General features: G+C 49.8%; 1 protein-coding gene across 7 annotated transcripts; it reads right to left on the bottom strand.

The window, feature by feature from the left end:
- Window positions 1–1,429: 1,429 nt before the first annotated feature.
- RCC1 (regulator of chromosome condensation 1) lies at window positions 1,430–18,672 on the bottom strand. 7 transcript variants are annotated; one of them, XM_031035123.2, is made up of 11 exons: window positions 18,560–18,672; window positions 10,372–10,453; window positions 9,675–9,764; window positions 8,446–8,633; window positions 8,094–8,273; window positions 7,158–7,254; window positions 6,925–7,047; window positions 6,269–6,424; window positions 5,894–6,013; window positions 5,404–5,556; window positions 1,430–4,213 (listed from the first exon to the last, which is right to left on the bottom strand). In XM_031035123.2, exons 2-11 carry the CDS (start codon window positions 10,442–10,444, stop codon window positions 4,038–4,040), a joined length of 1,356 nt encoding a protein of 451 aa, XP_030890983.1. In that variant the 5' UTR covers window positions 10,445–10,453; window positions 18,560–18,672; the 3' UTR covers window positions 1,430–4,037. The 7 variants fall into 7 exon arrangements, with proteins under 7 accessions (XP_030890983.1, XP_081674016.1, XP_030890984.1 ...); XM_081817890.1 differs by lacking the exon at window positions 18,560–18,672 and adding an exon at window positions 17,867–18,128; XM_031035124.2 differs by lacking the exon at window positions 18,560–18,672 and adding an exon at window positions 11,647–12,118.
- Window positions 18,673–19,696: the final 1,024 nt, after the last annotated feature.

Here is a 19,696-nt window from a genome sequence, read left to right as displayed (position 1 = left end):
GAAACTAAAAAGTCCCTTTGGAAGCCCACACGATCCAGTTCCACTGTGTGACCTTGGGCAAACCACAGGTCTGCCCCAGCCACCCCCTCACCCTGCTTCCCAGTTTGCGAGACGTGAGATTTTTGTTGAAGTTGGATGGGATTCTTCCATCATGCCTGTAGATAGCCCTAGGGTGAAAAGAGGGGGCGGCGGGTTACAGGGAGTGTAAATTGGGTCAACCCTGTCATCTCAACCAAATAATCTCCAAGTCTTGTCATTCTACTTTCGGGAGTCCCATATCCACTACCCTAACCCAAAGCGCCAGCTCTAACTTGTCCCAGAACAATTACCGGTCCAGGGAAGGCCCTCAGTGAACACCCATTACAATGACTAGATAATCCCGACAATTTAACTCTCCTAGTCCGGGAGTGTCCGAGGCCAAAGCCTCACTCTGGCGCCCATTTCTCAGAATGGGGAGCTTTTTTGTAAGTGATCATCAACTCTAACAGTGAAGCTCACCCCAAGTGCTTGAGGATCCCCTTCTGGGGCTCCCTCTGGGCTGATAAGCCACTAAGGCCCTTCTTTACCAGTTTATACATCTCCTTAGTTTAGGGCGTTGGGCCCCCAAGTCAAGCGCTTACCAGTCTGAAAACGAGATCCAGCCACTAGCTGCCACATTTCCAGGTTTATCCTACTTACTGTAATAGCAAGTGTAGTGGCTGGGCGCTTTGGCTATCAATCCCAGCCTCCTCTCACTAATTATTTTGGCAAGTTACTTAACCTGAGACTAATATGGATAACAGCAGTGCTTACCACATAGAGTGTTGTGAAGAGAAAATGAGAAGTTGGGAAAGTATTTGGCCCAATGCCTGGCATCCAGTAAATTCTCCAACACGGTATTTGGAGGCCTTCAAATTATAGCAGAGAGCTGTTTATTTGGTACTATTTGCCAGCCCCTCTGCAGTGCTCTTTACTTTCTACAGGTGGAAGATTTTTAAATGTTTGCTTTTAATTTAGAATGCAAGCTTCATGAGACAGGGATTCTTGTGTTTTGTTTCTAATCAAATTCCTACAACAACGTCTGGGATATGGTAGGCACTGAGAAAATATTTGTTGATTTTATGAAATAAACAATACACAGCAGCCCCTTACCCTATCCCTACCCCCAATTCTCAGTCCCTTGAGGCAAGTTTCCGTATGTCCCTATAATCTGCACATTTCTAAATAATGTACTTTCTCATTTAGGTTTCAGATATCTTGGAGACTGTCCTTCATTCATACATACACACTTCTCCATCTTCTGACTATAATTTCTTGCAAAGCAGGAGCACCTGGCTGGCTCAGTCAATAGAGCGTGACACTCTTGATCTTGGGGAGGGGGGAGGGGTGTGAGTTCAAACCCCACAGCAGGCAAAAAAATAAATAAAATATAATGTCTGTCAAAGCAATATTGAACATTTACATTACAACTTTGTAAATATTTATAGCAGAGCCACATTATGTACTATGATTACATTTGTTTTGGGGTAATCAATCCAGGTTGCAGGAGGATGGGGGAAAAGATAAAACAGAGTACTCGATGTGTTTGAACAAAAGGAAATTTACACTTTTAAGATTTTGGCGCTAAATTAATACCTAACACCAAAAAACTACGCATGTGAAAAACAGGACAATTATTAACTATAGGGAACAGAAAAAAACGTACAATTGTCGTTAACGGCAAAGAGCATATTATAGAGTACTATGTGCCTGACACTGTTCTCATATATGTAAAGCACCTACAGAGAGCTTTATAACACTTACGTGCAACACAAGGAAAAGGAATTGACGTTCTCGGCTCAGCAAGAGGCTGACTTAGATTCCAGCCTAGTTTGTGCATTTGGTAGGTAGCTTCTTGACCTTAAGCAAGTCACAACTCTCAGGGACTGTTTCCTGAGGGACAAGTTTTTGCAGGGCTGATGTAAGGATTGAAAGAGCTATTATTGCATGTAAAGTGTTCAGCACAATGCCTGGCCCATTTTAAGTCCCAATACAGAAGAGCTGTTATTAAGAACAGGGTATTTTCATCATGCTATCCTGTCAGAACGGAAAACTCCAGTAAGTCTAAACCAAATGGACTTTTCTGGGGGGAGTGAGGAGGAGCAGCACACACACAAGTGCTTCTTTACAAAGAAAATATTAGAATCAAAAGTGTGGTGTCCCTTCTAAGAAGTCAATTTCCAATCAGTATATTGCCTGTATCAAAACTAAAACTTAAGGGGGGAAAAAATCACAGAATACATTTGAAGTTCTTTTACATCATATTCATTTTTCCAAGTCACGGACATCCAAGATGAATCCTTTTGGTGATAATAAAAACTTCCTGTTATACATGTAAAGACCTTCTAGATCAGCACTGTCCACTGTAACTTCCTGCAATTATAGAAACGTTCTATGTTTGCATAGCCCAATACCACAGGCACCAGCATACAGGACTACTGAGGACTTGAAATGTGGCTAGTGCAACCAAGGAAATTAATTTTAAATTTTTACAAGTTGTAATTTATTTAAATGTAAATAGCCACATGTAGCTAGCGACCACCATCGTAGACAGGTCAGCTGTATGATTTGGTTGCTCAAGTGCCTGGGAAGATCTACATTAATACTCGTAGTAAGTAGTCTTAAGAGTTATTATGCAGTTAACCATGTTTAATCAATTACATCAGCTGCTGAGAATGATATAACAGCAAGCTTAGTGTATTTGTAGATATGTACTGTACTCAAATCTTGGTTTGGGTTTAGGATATTAAAAGATCCATTCCATGTCTCACATTATGCAGCATAGTTTTTTTTTTTAAAAATCCACTGATTCCTGAAACATAAATACCTAAGCAAAAATCAATCAACTCTTTTTCTCTTTTTTGATTTGTATGAAACAGTTACATCAACAGCTGACTGGCACATACCAGGACATCGCGACATCACTTAAGTCCTAGCCTTGACCAGGTGCATAGGTATGGGTTTATTCTGCTCTTGCCAACACGACAGGTGCTCCCTTAAAAAAGCAGGGAGTATGTAGAAAACAAGTGACCTGTTTTATAAAACTCTAAATTTATTCAAAGTGTTAAAAGATTTCACTCTCCCCTCCAAAATACTTTATATTTTAAAAAAATCAAAACTGTTTTCTATTTTCTCAGCCACTGTACAAGCTGCTGCTTCCCTTTCTGGGCACCAGCCTCTGCCCTTCTGACCCCCTTCCCCTCCCTCCCTTCACTCTCAATATTGCTATAAGTTTGTTTATAAAACTCTCCTTCCCCACTCCCTCCATGTCCTGCCCTGCAGATGTAGCTTCCTTTCCAGACGTCAGGCCCTTGGCTACAGGTAAGGCAGGTCGGATGGGCAGGATACTCAGGCAATGCCTGAAGGGCAGAATGCTTTGTGCTTCTGGGAGAAAGGCTGATTGGCTTTTTTCTTGATCAAGTGGAGGATCATTGTTTATTCTTCCCCATGGACATCTGTTGAGGGCCAAATATTTGGCTTGGGGTTGCCCATGACTGGGCAGCCCTGCCCCATCTCCGGTTTCCCCCAGGCATAGGTCCATGACAGCTGGGTCTGACCACCATACCATTTGTCTGCCTGTGGATTGTGAAGGACAGAGAGTGGCACATGGCTAGAGTAGGGCTTGAGGATCCCCAACTTTTCAGAACGTGGGCACCAAATCCCCAGGGGAGGAATTTTTGGTTTTTGGCAGGCAAAACCAGGGTCAGCCAGGACCATGGAGGTAGGGACGAGGGGGAAAGGTCTAACCACATAGCTCTGCGGTGAGCAATGTTCCGGCTGCCAAAACCCCCTCCCCTCTTCCATTTCCCCCCACTCCCCTTCATCTTGTAGGTTGCAGGATGATTCAGGAAAGGAGGACAGAAAAGAGGAAAAGGATTCTGTTCTGCTGATAGGAAAAAGGCAGGAGATGACAGAGTATTCGGGGCTGGGGGAGGCCTGCTGGAATCTGTAGTTGTCATAGCTTCCCAGTTCCAGGAGGGAGGGTGGCAGGGCCAGGAGCCAGGCCCGCAGAGGCTTCATCAGCTCTGTTCCTTGTCCTTGACTAGTAAGACTGTGTGCTGGCCCCCACTGGACACCGATAAGACCACACGGTTCTCCAGCTGTTTGCCTGTCATCTCCACCGGGCTCCAGGCATCCTCCTCCTGCCCTGTGCCCAGCTGGTAGTTGGTACCCATGCCCCAGGCGAAAACACGACCTACAGGGGAGAGAAATGGGGACAGCTGTCTCCAGGATCCCTAGCCCCACCTTTCTAAACCGTGAGAAGCCTAGAACATGAGGGTGAATTCTGGCTTTGGCCTGTAGCAGCCTAGCAATGTCCCAGCCTCTGGGAGTTCAGGGAAGCTGGGAGAAGCCAAGGAGATGATGGATTAAAAAAATAGTTTTGTCAACCAGAGACCACACCCCTTATACATTGCCAAAGACTTCTCCCTACTCCTAGGCATGGCATTCAAGGCTCCACATGACTGGCCACTCCCCAAAACCCTACACCACCCTCCATTCCAAGGACCTTTGAGACCTTTGAGACTGCTCTAGATGTTCCTGTGCCTGGGATGCCCTTCATTGCTTATCATAAAGGACTGAACCTTTAAGGTGTAGTATAAGCTCTACTTTCCCAGTAACTCTTCCCAGATAATTCCAGTCAAGCGCTTCCATCAGCTCCAGACTTCTCAAAGTGTCCATGGCTATCGATCTCACCCACTCAGGCTTTGGTGACCACCTGGTTCAGAGCCTCCTCTGCTGTGCCTGCTGGAACCCCAGTGACTAAGCCTTCTTTCTCCTAATAAAAGTCTAAGTACAACTCCCTGGGAAGCTGGCACATACTAGGTTGTAAATAAAAGGGGTCACCTTGGTGGGAAGTGTAAAGAGAAGACTGAGCTAAGACTCTGGAGACCTGGGGGTGCCTGGGTGGCTCAGTTGTTAAGCCTCTGCCTTCGGCTCAGGTCATGATCCCAGGGTCCTGGGATCAAGCCCCGCATCGGGCTCCCTGCTCGGCGGGAAGCCTGCTTTTCCCTCTCCCACTCCCCCTGCTTGTATTCCCTCTCTTGCTGTCTCTCTCTGTCAAGTAAATAAATAAAATCTTAAAAAAAAAAAAGACTCTGGAGACCTGGATTCAAGTCCTACTGCCTGTCTGGGCCTCAGTGATGTGTCTCTCTTTACTATTTTTCTATGCTACGAAACAAATAACCCTTCTTAAAATAATACGTTTACTCATTTTATGTTCATCAAAGCCAGAGCTTCTGACAGGAGAAAAGCAATGTCATCACAAACAGTGCTCTCTGCATCTCAGCTCTATTTGATGATGGACATCACAGCCTGACGAGCAGTTTGGTAAGAATCATGACCCCCAAGACCCAACCACACCAAGTGTGGGCAGCCCCAACTCACCATCCCTGGTCACAGCATACCCAACGGAGGCCCCACAAGCCACTGAGGAGACAGCAGGGAGCCTTGGGATGAGGGTAGGTATGCTTTTCTCCTCGGCGCCCTCCCCAAGGCCCAGCCGCCCATACTCAGCCCGGCCCAGGCTGTACGCTTTTCCTGTGGGAGGAGGGAGGAGATGAAGAGTAGCAGAGGGCATGCTCCAGGTAGGTCAGATGAGTTCCCAAATCCAAGGGAGCTGGTCCCCACTCCCAGGGTGGTGAGAAGCAGGTCTGCAGCATCTGTCCCAGTTTTGGGGGAGGTCTGGGAGAACCCCATAGGACCCCACTGAGCTCGTACTTGGAAGAGTGCCAAGACTCTGGGGGATGGGAATGGCCCTCATGGACCCACATCTGGCCCAACCCACGGAGCAGGCCCAGGTTCCAAGGACCATGGTCTCAGGAGTCTGGCTAGGCTATGCCCAAGGAATACTCCACCCCCAACCCAGAGGTCCCACCTTCCGAATCCATGCAGACTGTATGATGCTGGCCACCAGAGAAGCCCACCCAGGACTTGGTAGAGTTCTTGAAGGATGTCAAGTTTTGGGGTACAAAGCAAGATTCTGTGCCTGGGGTTCCTGGGAGGAAAATGCCAGAATAGAGTTTTAGGGGTGAAGCTGTCCAAGGAGCTGTCCTTCTTCATCCTCTCACACATGAGGCCACCTCCCCCCTCCACAAACACCAAGGTAAGGATATTTTCAGTTTACAGATAACAGAACTATGGCTCTGAGGGGTTAGCAGACCCCAACAAGGGTGCCCAACAAATGAGTGGTGAAGCCAGGATTGGATCCAAGTCACTCTAGGCTATGCCAGATGTTGGGCTTGGGACTCACCAAGCTGATGATAGTTGGAGAGGCCGAAACCATATACATGGCCCTCGCAGGAGATGGCAAAGGTGAAGTAGGCACCACAAAAGGCGTCCTGGAATCTCACATGACCCCGGCTCCCTCTGGATTTCAGCATCACACACTTGGGGACCAGGAGTCGTTCTGTAGCAGAGAGGAGGCCAGGGTCAGTGGCAGACACACACAGCTTCTCTCTCTGTCCTGTGTGTTTTTTCCCATCACTATAGCCCCTGGAGGGAAGCTAAGCAGGGATTTTTCTTCCTTTTCCCTATTAAAAAGAAGAAGAAACAGGCCAAGAGAATACAAGTGCCTCACTGAGACTCCCAGAGTTGTAAAAGGTAACATTTACACGGAACTTACCATGTGCCAAACATTCTTCTATGTTAACTCCATTTCACTTCAACCACAACTCAATGAAGTTTAGAGATGAGAAAACTACGTCCAGGGTCCCACAGCCAATAGGTAGTAGAAGCAGGATTCAAATCCAGGGTGGTCTGGCTCTAGAGTCAGAGTTCTTACCTATCACCACAGGCCTAGCTGATGCAAGCCTAAACTCACACAGAGAATCCCTCCTGCTTCTGACCTTCACCAGGGGGTGGCTTGCCAAGTTGCTCTGCCCTGCCGGAGTGACCTAAGCCACCTACCAAGGCCCTGCCGGCCACCACGGTTGGCAAATAATTCAGGCACACGGCCCAGCTGGCCCTGCTCCCCGCAGCCCAAAGTGTAGAGGTCACCATCAGCTGTCAGCATCACCAAGTGGTCATTTCCTGCGGGCGAGAGGAAGGCAGAGGATACAGGGCTTGTCTGTACGGCCCAAGACTAGGCTAGCCCCAGAACGAGCTTCTCCAACTCCTGCCTAGAGTGCCCCCAGGCTCACCTGAGGCCACCTTCACTACGGGCATAGTCAGCTGCACTTGCACGGGCACCATGCTCTTCTTCATGGGCTCCAAGAGTCCAATCACACCGTTATTGTCCTGGAAGGCAGGGCAGGGCACTTACCGGCCAGTCCTGTCTGCCCCAGACCAGCCAGATCCAGGCTTGCGGCAACCATGGAGCCGTATGGCGAAGGGGACTGGTGCCAGATGGGGAGGAAGAGGTGGGCAGGAGCCAGGACAAACAGTGAAACACTTAATGAATGAAATCATATGTGGCTTGTGATTTGCATTAAAATAACAAAGGAGTAGGGTAATGGACGGGAGCAGAGAGGAAACAAGTTTAGCCACAAGCTGATGACTGTGGAGGCGAGTAAATGGGTATTCGATATGTTTTTCTGATTACTTTTATGTGCTTGAAATTCTCCATAAGTAGCTTTAAAAACAGCCATGATGAGGACACACCTCATCAGATTCCTTTATTTTTGACATTTCAAAATAAATACCAAAGTACCAAGACAATTTTAATGCTGACTCTACTGTTTAAACTCCCTTGCCTCAGAAATTCTGAGATGTGACAATCCTTCTAATGCACCCCAAAACCCCTGACAGATGTAGAAGAGGGCTGGGAAGTGGGGAGGTTGAAGGCAGGGAGATGGGTGAGGAGAGAAGGCTTCCTGAGTCAGTCTCAGCCCAAAGGCATCCTTGACCCACCCCTTTCCCAAGATAACACACTTCATAATATGGACTCAAGGAAGGAGCCCATGGTGTGGACAGGCCTGGATGAAGAGACCTGCGTCTGGGCCCAAGCTCTGCCTCTGGGCCTTGATTTCCCCACCATTAAGTACAACTGGGAGGTGGAGATGGATTATCACTGGGGTCTCACCAGTGAATTCTTCCAGCCAGCCAGCCCTCATGCAGTCTTCCAGACCCAGTCTTACCCGGAAGGAGCCCCAGAGGAAAACGCGACCATCCTCAGTGAGGGCTGCTGTATGGCTGTCTCCTGCTGACACCTGTACCACTTTCTCTTGCAGTTCCACTTTCCCGGGGACCATCTCTGAGCCCTCCACTGATGTGTCCCTTCCCAGGGCACCCTCATCGTTGCAGCCGAAGGAGTAGACCTGTGCCCAAGATGCCCCCATTAGCGTAAGGTCTGGCTTCAGTCCATTCTTGCACTCCCTGTGCAGCTAACCAGCTCCATCTCCACAGAGTGATGTGTGTGGCTCAAAGCTCCTTCCCCAAGCCCCCCAACCCCAGGCCCTGTCCAATCCTGTGCCACCCACCCCAACCTACCTGGCCGCTTTTGCTTAGACACACAGTATGCATGCCCCCAGCCTCGGCTTGCACGATGTCCTCCGGAATGGGCACCAGGGCCGGCTTCTTCCTCTCCATCACATTCTCGCCTAGCCCCAACTGGCCCACGTCGCCCTGGCCCAGTGTTAGCACCATGCCTGGTTCTGTGCTGTGGGACCTGTGGGAGACTGAGAGGTGAAGAAGACAGCCCTTGAGTGTGCAGGATGACAGAAGAGAGGAGGGGTCACTGCATGGGCTCTGGGACCACACAGACCTGGGTTCAAGCCCCTGCTCTGCCACAGATCAGTCACAGGATCTTTCTAGGAAGCCTAAGTCTCCTCATCTGTAAAATGTGAATAGCAAAGATAACTATGTCACAAGATTTTTGTGAAAATTAAAACCTGAGCACGTGGGGCGCCTCGGTGGCTCAGTTGGTTAAGCGACTGCCTTTGGCTCAGGTCATGATCCTGGAGTCCCTGGATCGAGTCTCGGTGGGGAGTCTGCTTTGCCCTCTGACCCTATCCCCTCTCATGTGTTCTCTCTCAAATAAATAAATAAAATCTTAAAAAAAAAAAACAAAAAACTGAGCACGTTATTAATATGAGGGACAATCAACATTGTGAAATGAATCTTGGTGGGGAGGGGAAGAGAACAGTGAGGATACAGATGATTTTCCTGAATAGCTCTGAGTTCTCAGGAGTCATGTTGCCAACAGTGAGGACTCAGATAATGTCCACCCTTTACTGGCTGCTTATTCTACAAATGTTAAATTGCTTTGTAGTCCCCTAAATTATACTACAGACCTTCCGTATTTAGGCTCCTGTTTTACAGGAAAGGAAACAGAGGCTCAGAGAGGTTAAGTAACCCTCCCAGGGTCACGAAGCTAATAAACAGTAAAGTTTGCACTGAAACCAAAGGAACCTACATGGGTCAGAGCACTGTCCCTAGCCTCCACCCTCAGGCTGCGACTTCACTCCTAGACATATTCCCACGGAACCCTTCCGCAGCTGACCCGCCCCTGAAGAGGAAGGGGCAGGAGTTAAGACAGAAGACAGGCATTTGTAGAAAAGTACAAGCCAACCAGTGGAAGGCACAGGGCCATCTGCTGGCCAATGGTGGCTGCCCATGGCCCCGGACAGCCAATGGTGTCCAGCTCCTCCCCCCGGGGGTGTGGCCACGGCTGCCGGGGCGCTACGGCTGCGCAGAGGGTGCCCTGGGCAGGGAGCCACCTGGTCGGGTTTTCTGGTCAGGAGGGCTCGGCCTCTGGGCACCTGGAACGCGATGGGAGGCAACAGCCCTCACTGCCTGGTTACGACGGTCTGCAAAAGACAGACACTATCTGAGCATCGGTCCACACTATTCCCTCCCAGATTGGGGGTGGATTTCTCTCCTTCCCGTCTCCCTCCAGGGTCCCAGGAAAGAGCAAAGCACAGCTACCTCCTTCAAATGCTACCAGGACATATCTCATTTTCCTCTTAACAGCCCAGCGAGACTGGTGCTGTTCTTGCCTCTGTTTTATTAGTGGGGTAAATTCAAGCTCAGCGACGTTAAGTCACGTGCCGAAAGTTACACGGCTAGAAAGTGGCAGAGCCTGGACTTGAACCCACTTCTGGAAGTCAGTGGTCCTAGCCATAATACATTACTGTCTGGAGCAAAGTCCTAGCTAGGGTCTTGTTTTTTTTTTTTGTTTTTTTGCCAGTACTGCCTGAGTGCTTGTAGACAAGTCGCCTCCTTTATGACTTACAGAGGGTGGGATTCAGTAAGCTACAAGAGACCCTGCATCTGGGTGGAGACCCTGCATCTGGGTGGAGCTCCTGGGCTTCCAGGCCCCTCAGCTTCAGATGTCAGGGAGGCAGGAGCCCAGTCCTAGATTCTGGGGGCTCCAAGAGGGCCCCCATTCAGAGATAGAGGCCAACGCCAACTTACCCTTCACCTTCTTGCTTTTGGGGAGAGCATCTTCTGGGGGTGACCTTCTCTTAGCTATACGTTTGGGTGGCATCTTCCTTTCCTGAAAAACCGAGGCAAATATTCCGTTTCAGAAATGGCTATCACTTGGGGCGCCTGGGTGGCTCAGTTGGTTAAGCCACTGCCTTTGGCTCAGGTCATGATCCCGGAGTCCTGGGATTGAGTCCCGCACCGGGCTCCCTGCTCAGCAGGGAGTCTGCTTCACCCTCTGACCCTCCCCCTTCTCATGCTCTCTATCTCATTCTCTCTCTCAAATAAATAAATAAAATCTTTAAAAAATAAAAAATAAAAGAAATGGCGATCACTTTCCTGCTCTAACTAGGCAACATTTACCAAAAACCCTAAAAATGGTAAGAGGAATTCTGGCAATTCCACTTCTCAGAATTTATCTGAGCAGAACAAGAACAGAATAATGGGTACACCCAAAGATTAGGTTCCATAAATATTCTCTACTGTATTCTTCCTAATATTAAAAAAAATATAACAACCCATGTGCTCCATGGTAGGGGGCTGGCCAGAAAATATGCAGTATATTCAGGATAGAAGAGTATGAGGCCATTAAGAGGATGCTTTCAGAGATGTGTTTATTGAATAGGAAGATGTTCACCATTGCCAAATAATACAAGCAGCTTGAAAAAACAGTCCATCATCCCATAAAAAAAAAGGCATACACATGCAAAAATAGGTGTAGAAGACTGTGTGGAAGGAAATACATTTATTAACAATGGTTAGTAACCTCTGGAAAATGGGATTATGGACACTTTTATTTTTTTTTTTTTGTACCTTCCTATATTATGTAAGATATCTAACAAAGAACTTTACATGTTTTATTTATTTACTTAGGGTTTATTTATATATTTTTGTCATTTCTCCACCTGTGAAACTCAAACTCATGACCTTGAGATCAAGAGTTGCATGCTCTTCTGACTGAGCCAGCCAGGCATCCCTATTTTTTATTTTATTATAAAAAATTAAAACCTTGAAGAACAACATCAAGTAAAGTATCTCTCACAGCTCCCCCTCAACCCTGAGATAACCACTAATAACTTTGGGAAAGCACTACTGTTATCAGAGCAAAAGAAAAACCAACCAAACAAAAAACCAAAAAAGCTATTATTCTCATTATATAAAACCGAACCAGACCATCTGTGCCCTCTGATCTAAAAGTGCCACTCCTAGGAAGACACGGGCTTTCCTAAACAGTCCGATTAATAAATAAACACTGTATATACTCACCAGGTGTTACAAATAGGGGAAAGGAAACCACTTGTGGGTGACAAGAAAGGTGCTTGGACCTAGCACCATCCAGGACAGCTGAGGGCTTCAGCCTCAAACGGCTCCCTCATTCGGTTGCTGCTGCCCCACAATGGTCTCCCTATCTTCCTCAAGGCTGCTGGGAACAGAGACATTCTCCCCAGCTCTCTCAATTCCAATCCAGCCCAAACTGTGTCCAAAGCCTTCTTCCTCCACATACCCAGCCCCGGAAATAAATCTTTATTGAGCCCTGGTCTTTAAGGTTGTGAAACTGCCTAAGCCTGGGGCTCTCCCATCCGGACTGCACACGTTCTGGAATGGTTGGCAGGGGTCAGGGCCCTTGAGAGCTACCCTGATGTAGAAGTGGGATAGCCTGTGCCCGTGGAGAGCCTCAGGGCCAGAATCTGGGCTCAGCTACTTTCTAGCTGCTTGACCTTGGGCAGAATTACGTAACCTCGTCATGAGTCAGTTTCTTCCTCAGTAAAACAGGGATAATAATTGTACCTACATCTTTGTTATGTAGGATTAAATGAGCTAATGCTGTAAACTATACATTCTAGAGCCTACCCCAGGCAATGCTTGAGCACAGCTCTAATCTAATCTAACCCAGCTCTCCTCCATTTTGGAGCTAAGGGATGAGACTCTACCCAAGACTATAAATGGAGTAAGAACTCCAAGAGCCCTTCTCAGGCTCAGCTGTGGGCTTAACCGGCACCTCCTCCCCATCTCCTTCCAGCAGGTTCTAGAGCATCAGCCTCTCCAGCTCCCCACTGCCTGGTAATGAACACAAGGCCAAAGGCCTCTGATTTTCTGAGCACATTTCTGCTAACTATCCTGGGGGAGAACAAAGAACTGAAGATAAGGAAGTAGCCAAAGGTTCAGAATCCTCCACGCCTGTGTAGGCTGAGCTTCTTCTACAGGTTGTGACTGGCCCAGTTCGACTCTGATGAGGTGGCAGTTCTGAACGTCACCCAACTTTTATTCTCTTGGGGTGGGACTCCTCCTCTCCAACCCACCTCTTTGAGACCCCTCTTACCATGCTAAAGATGCACATTCTCTGGGATGAGAGGGAACTGGATTCATCTGCTAGAGCTGTGGCTTGCTCACCCCAGCTTTTGTGACCCTGGTTGGCCAGCAGCCTTGACCTCTCTGCGCTGTAGCCTCTTCTGTAAAGGGGAATGCTATGGTACTTCTCAGGGCTGCTGTCAAAACTGAATGAAATGGGCACACCTGGGTGGCTCAGTCGTTAAGCGTCTGCCTTCGCCTCAGGTCCTGATCCCAGGGTCCTGGGATCTAGCCCCGCATCGGGCTCCTTGCTCAGCAGGGAGCCTGCTTCTCCCTCTCCCACTCCCCCTGCTTGTGTTCCCTCTCTCACTATCTCTCTGTCAAATAAATAAATAACATCTTAAAACAAACAAAAACCCCTGAATGAAATGTTTGTAATGGACTTTGCAGTGCCAAGCACACAGTAAGTACTCAATACATGGCAGCATTTATTCATCTGTCCCACAAATATTTATTGAGTGCCTATTTACAGTGCTTGGCGTTGGGCCGGGTGTAGCAAGGAAAGAGGAGACTAACCCTCTCCTTGTTCTCATGGAGCTTACATTGTAGCAGGAAAGAAACATTACGGATGGTGCTGAGTGAAAGATCAGCAAGGTGACATAAGAGAGAATTTGGGGGTGCACAACAATGTGTGTGTGCTTAACGACACTGAGCTATACGCTTAAACATGGTTAAAATGGAAAAAAATGGTGAAAATGGTAAATTTTATGTATATTTTATCACACCAAAAAAAAGAAAAAGAAAATAACTTGGGGTAGGGAAGAGAGTGGTCAGGGAGGTGACCTTTAAGCTGGGACCTGAAATATGAGAGAAAGCCAGCAGGGCAAGACCTGGACAAAAGTGGCCTGGGACACAGTGTGGTAAGTTTGGGAACCAGGAGAGGCCAGCGCGGCTGCAGCTGGAGAACTGGTCAGATGGCACGAGGTGAGCAGGGGCTGGATCATGCAAGGCCTTCTAGGGAAAATGGAAAACTTTTAAGAAAGTCTTCATCAGATTTACATTCTTTTTTTTTTTTTTTAAGATTTTATTTATTTTGACAGAGAGAGACACAGCAAAAGAGGGAACACAAGCAGGGGGTGTGGGAGAGGGAGAAGCAGGCTCCTTGCTGAGCAGGGAGCCCCAGGCGGGGCTCGATCCCAGGACCTTGGGATCATGACCTGAGCTGAAGGCAGACGCCCAACGACTGAGCCACCCAGGTGCCCCCAGATTTACATTCTTAAACAGTTGTTCTGGCTACTGTAAAGAAACTGGGATGGACTGGAAGAGGAGGCCATTGCAGGCATCCAAATAAGAGAAGATGGTGACTTGATTGGGTCTGTCTGAGGTAAAAGAGAAAAAGGACACAAAACAGATCAATTTAGGAGACAGATTCAATTCATGGATTAGATGTGTGGGGTTAGGGAGAGGGAGGGATCCAGAATGACTTTCTTCATCCTAAAAAAAATCTAGGGGATTCCGGGCAGGCCTCCCCAGGATCTCCCTATGCTTGGCCAAACACAACGATTCTCAGGCGTTGGCTTAAATGACTAGGAGGATGGACTGGAGCACCTGGCTGGCTCAGTTGGTGGAGCATGTGAATTTTAATCTCAGGGTTGTGAGTTCAAGCCCCACATTGGGTATAGAGATTACTTAAAAATAAAATATTTTAAAAAAATGACTAGGATGGTAGACTTCTATTTAGTGAGGTGGGAGAACGCTGGGGGACAAACGCTTGAGGAGAGACCCAAGAGCCCCATTTTACCCAATGTTTTCCTTAAGTCTGAAGTCGTTGGGAGCCAACGAGAGGGGATGTTAAGTATGCAGAACTGGGTGGGTGAAGGGGTGTGGGATAGAACAGGTATCCTTGTTTCAGGTAGACAGCTTGTATCTCTGGCCAAGGCCCTGTCCTGCCAAAGGTAAATCTCCCATCAGTTCATCAGAATGACCTGTAGAGGTTAGCTGTGGCAGGGAGGGAGACCGTGTCGTAGCATGGAAAAGTGCTCACAACAAGAAGTTAAGTGAAAACAAAGGGAAGAGAATTATGTCACCATACTGGTGCTGATGCTAGGCTGACCTGTAGTCAAGGCCTGGAGTGGAGACGGAAAAATAAACATGAGGTGATTGGTATCACAGGGTGCTAACAAAAACATGTGTTACTGTGGGCTGGAACCCAGTGAACATCTCCTTAGCCACCTGCGTTTTGGTGAACATTGCGGGGCATCTCACTGCAAGCTAGGCACACTGATCCTACTTTACAGGTGAGGAAGCTGAGGCTCAGAAAGGTAAAGTATCTCATCCAGGACTGGAAAAGGGAGTGAAGGTCTCAACCAAGCTGGTCAGACTCCAAAGCTGGTGCCCTTGCCAACTTCCTCCCCAAGCTCCCCAGTCTCTCAGCCTGCCTGGGAACCGTCTCTCATACCCTCTCACCAAGAAAAGACAGCCACTTGGCTCTGGTCTTCCTGATCCCCACCCCATGTCATTCCGTAAGTCAACCATGATCTTTCTAAACCTCAAACCTGAAACAAGCGGCTTCCTTGCTCAGACTCCCCTGTGGTTCCTTCTGCCTGGAAGACAAAGCCCACATTTCTTAGCCTGGTGCGAAAGGCCTCCAGAGTCTGGTACTGACATAACTTTGGCCTCATCCCTTCTCTGTCACATCCTCCTTTTGCTTCCTACACAATCTTAGATTGCTTACAGTTCTCTCCAGACCATTTGCATCTCTATACCTTCCCATCCCTTATCCTACTGGAAGAATGTCTACTCAATCCCAAAGTCACCTCCATTGGTAAACCTTCCTGGTCCCTCCCCTCATCCTAAACTAACCATTCCCTCCCAGAGAAACTGGGATCTTCTGGATCATAACTACTCTGTTTTACATGTCTGTCCACCATACCTACCTACTCCTTAAACTACGAGCCACTCTCGGGCACTAGCCACTCCTATCTTCTGTATGCCAACAGCCTTTTACTTCTCACAACAAGCTGAAGCAGCACTATCACTCCTAATTCAACTGATGGGCCTGAGGCTCAGAGAATACAGCCAATAAAAAAGAGTCAGGAATAGAAACCAGGTATATCTGATTGACTTAAAAACAAAAACCAGGTTGGCCAAAGGCAGCCATGATCCAGGCAGAGGTGGAGGCAGCCCAGGCAGGCCTCCCCAGAATCCCCCATGAGCTTGGCCAAACATACGTGAGGGCAGAAGCCAGCTGAGTGGAAGAGGATGGTGAGACCAGAGAGGAGACACTGAGGCAGCTTGGGTCTAAGTGGGTGGGCCAGGTGGGTGTGGGAGCCACTGAAGGACATGGGGAAGGACAAACCTGAGTTCTCTGTGAGCCTCAGAGTATTTGCCTCTCAGATGGAAGACTCTAGGTACTGCAGAATGCTGTTGTGAGCAATCCCAGAGGCAGGGCAGGGGATGAGGGCACCTCCTAAAAGGTGGAGCCCTGGGGGCACCTGGCTGGCTCACGCAAAAGAGCATGTGACTCTTGATCTCAGGGTCATGAGTTCGAGCCCCAGAGTGGGTATGGAGATTACTTAAAGAAAGAAACAAGCTAAAAATAAATGAATAAAAGGTGGAGCCCTGCACCCATTACCCACCTGCCTATCCTCGACTGCACAAATCAGTCCTTTGTACAGACTCCTCTAACTGCTCTGGGTGTGTTTTCTTAACCACACACTAAGTGTCTGGACTAGAAATAAGTAGCAATTTTTTCTCCCCACCCCTCACTCCCTAACAGACAAACACAGCTTCCATCCTCAGCAGCTTACAGTCTGGGAGAAGAGTGAGACATAGTCAGAAATAAGTAGAACTCAGAGAGTCAACTTCCACTAAGAGCCACCTATGATGCTAGGTGTGATCACCCTGGTTTTACAGATAAGAAAGCTGAGGCTCAGGAAAGGTGCCCCAGGCCACAAAGGTGGGATTAGATCCCAGGTCTCCTGAGCACTCCCCATGAGGGCCAGGGCAACCCCACCCTTCCTCCCCTCTTCTCCCTGGCCTCCAGTTTCCTCATGTAGTGAATGAAGGCACACCAGACTAGACAGTCTACCAGGGGCCTAGTGTTCCTGTTGTGACCTCCTATGACCTCTCCACAGCCTCGTTTCTGCAAAGACAGACAGGGCCCTCTCTGACCACAGCAGCTGTCCTGGCCACCACCCCCACCTTGCCAACATCAGGAGGCAGACACTTGCCTGCCAGTCTCAGAGGCTTAAGAATCTCTTTGTGAGTTAAGGTCCCCGGGAGGAAAGGGAGGAGAGGGTCTCGTGTCAGCAAACACTTGCTGAGCTCCTGCTCTGTGCCAGGCACAGCGCTGGTATACTTCACCCCAGGAGTTCCTCGCCAGAGGCGCCCCCTTGTATACAGAGCTATGCCTGGGGGAAGAGCACCTCAGCTTCCACCGGATGTTAGAATCACTGCTTTATGAAAAATACAGGATATTAGTAATTCTCACAACATGCCTCTTACCTTCATTTTACAGATAAAGAAACTAACACCCAGGGAGACGGGGTGGGTGGCCCAAGGGCACCCAACTAGTAAGTTGCAAAGCTGAACAGGATTCCTGCTCTTGGGATGTCTTTGCAACAAGAGCAAGGTGAACTCTGAATTCATCTTTCCAGACTCCGCTCTGATGCCCTTCTTGGGTGACACCGTCCCTGCCTCCTCCACCACCACCCAGTGTTTCTTGGTCTTGCACTCCAGACCTTTCAAGACCCAGCCCTTGCTGTATTATCTTGTTACTCCCTTCTTTTACTCCAGACTTCAACATCTGTGGTATTCCTAACCCCAACACTCACCTACACCTTCATGCCTTTGCATGCCCCTGCCTGGCTGGCACTAACCCCTCCACCCCAGGCAGCTGAATAACTCCACGGTCCGGTCAAAACCCCGTTCAAGAGTCACCTCACCTGGAAGGCCATCCTGACCCTCCTGGGCAGGGTTGGGTGACCCCCTCACGCGTTCCCATACCACCCAACACAGTCAACTTCTGCTAGGGCACACAAGTCACACTTGGCTGGAGCACCTCCATTACTATCTGACGAATGAATGGTTTCACGGACACACTTCGGTGACACACTGGACCAATAACTGAGGCCCCCAGATGGGTCTCCCCAAGGAGACCGGGGGCTCTGTAAAGGCCACGCGGGGCCCTTCTCACCATTGTTCCCCAGCCCTGCCAGCGCAGCACGGAGTAGACAGGCAGTAAATAATCGGTTGACAGAGGAGTTGATGCGGGGTTCACAGCACACCTCTCCAAGAGTCAACAGTCTTCGTCCTGGTGCCTGTTGACGCTGAGACTTCTTTCCCTGCAGAAGACCCTCACCAGCCTAGCCTCGCGCTCCTAAGGCACGCACTCTCGCCGGGCAGGATCCCTCCCCTGGCTCTGTCAAACGCACCCTCCGGACGCACGCTGGGCACAACCACTTTCCCCGCTCCGGAAGCGCAGCCCCGGCCGGGGCGGCCGGTCCCGGGCCGCGAGGCGCGCCGCTCTGCGCCCGGCGGGGTCACCGCGGCCGCGCGCACACGGCCGGCCGCGCTCGGGCCGTTTGAATCTCCCGCCCGCGCGGGCGCCGCGGGCCGGACGACAGAGGCGCGGCGGCAGTGGGGCCGCGCGGCCCTCGCTCGAGCCAGGCGGGGCCAGGCCAGCGCCAGGGCGCCCCGCGGGGCCGGGGACCCGCGCGCCCGCACCCGCGCCTTCCTGCCGCCCGGCTTCACGTGGGGCCGGCGCCGCCGACACGAGCGCGCGGGCAACGGCCCCGGCCCGCCAGGGCTCCGGCTGTGGCCGCCCCGCGCGCCGCCCTCCGCCCCGACCCTCCGCCCCGACCCTCCGCCCGTGACGGGCGCGACCTACCTCGCTGCAGGTCCGCCACAAGCAACTCCTCTGCTCGCCGGCCCGGCCGCGAACTGCCCCAGAGCATGCGCTCTGCAGGCCTCCGGCCCCGACCCCGGGCCAGAAAGGAAAACAAAGAGCCCGGCGGCCCCTGGCGGCCGCCCCGGGAAGTGCAAGTGGCGCGCTCGGGCTAGAGCGCTCTAGACCGGGTTCTCTCCGCCCCTGGCCCGGGTACTGTGGGTATGTATTTGGGAGGCTCCAAATCCGGACCAGTGGACTGACAACCAGAGACTACTTGAAACCAGGGTTGGTTTGGGAAGATCTGGTGGGGCAGGGACTGTAGAGATAATGATCTTCCCTGCTCTCAAAGGGGTCCCCGTCAGAGAAAGATGAGAAATCAGACCATCAACAACCACGCAGGGGCATCTGGCTGAGCCTGGGGCTTGGGAAAGGCTTTCCAAGGTAAGTCTAAGAGGGCAGGGCATCTAGGAGATGCATCCCTTGCGATGACAGAGAGCGATGAGAACCTAGGGTTGTTGCGGAAAACTGCCAAGGTGTGATTTGAGCAGAGGGTGCCCGTGGGAGTGAGTGGAGAACGCTCGAGAGGGAGAGTCAGATCATGATGCAGGGCCTCGTGTGTCTAAGGAGTACAGCCTCTATCCCGAGGCAGTGGGGAGTTAGGGAAGGGATCTGAGCAAGGGAGTGACATGAGCAGAGTCTTATTTTAGAGCAAAATGGAGAATGGAGTTGGTGGGAGGGGAAACTAAGAGGGGGGCGGGTGGGCAAGAGAAGCAAAGGAGACCAGCTAAGAAAGAAGATGAGGTTGTGGACTGGGGTGAGGTGCTGGAGATGGGAAAAAAAGCATCAAGTTGACTGTGCTCTCTTGTTAACACACTCCTTCTTCAGGATGGATACAAACAGTTCAGGATTTCAGGTGTTCCCTGAGGTGACTTGATTGTGTTGGGGGATTTCTGAGATCAGAGCAGGGACCTCTGCAGAAGGGCATTTTCTCCATTTCATGTTGATTCTGACTCTGAAAGTCATTCAATCATACCTGAACCCTAGATGGACACTTTTGATGAGTATTTACCAACCGAATTTCTCCTACGATGTGGAGCCCACCCCAAAGTACTCCCCATCTTCAGGGTCTCTTACCTC

This window comes from Leptonychotes weddellii, chromosome 4 (assembly GCF_054177405.1).
Source record: "Leptonychotes weddellii isolate Sample4059 chromosome 4, ASM5417740v2, whole genome shotgun sequence".
In the NCBI taxonomy this organism is placed as follows: Eukaryota; Metazoa; Chordata; class Mammalia; order Carnivora; family Phocidae; genus Leptonychotes; species Leptonychotes weddellii.
This window is presented reverse-complemented; position numbering and strand designations above follow the sequence as displayed.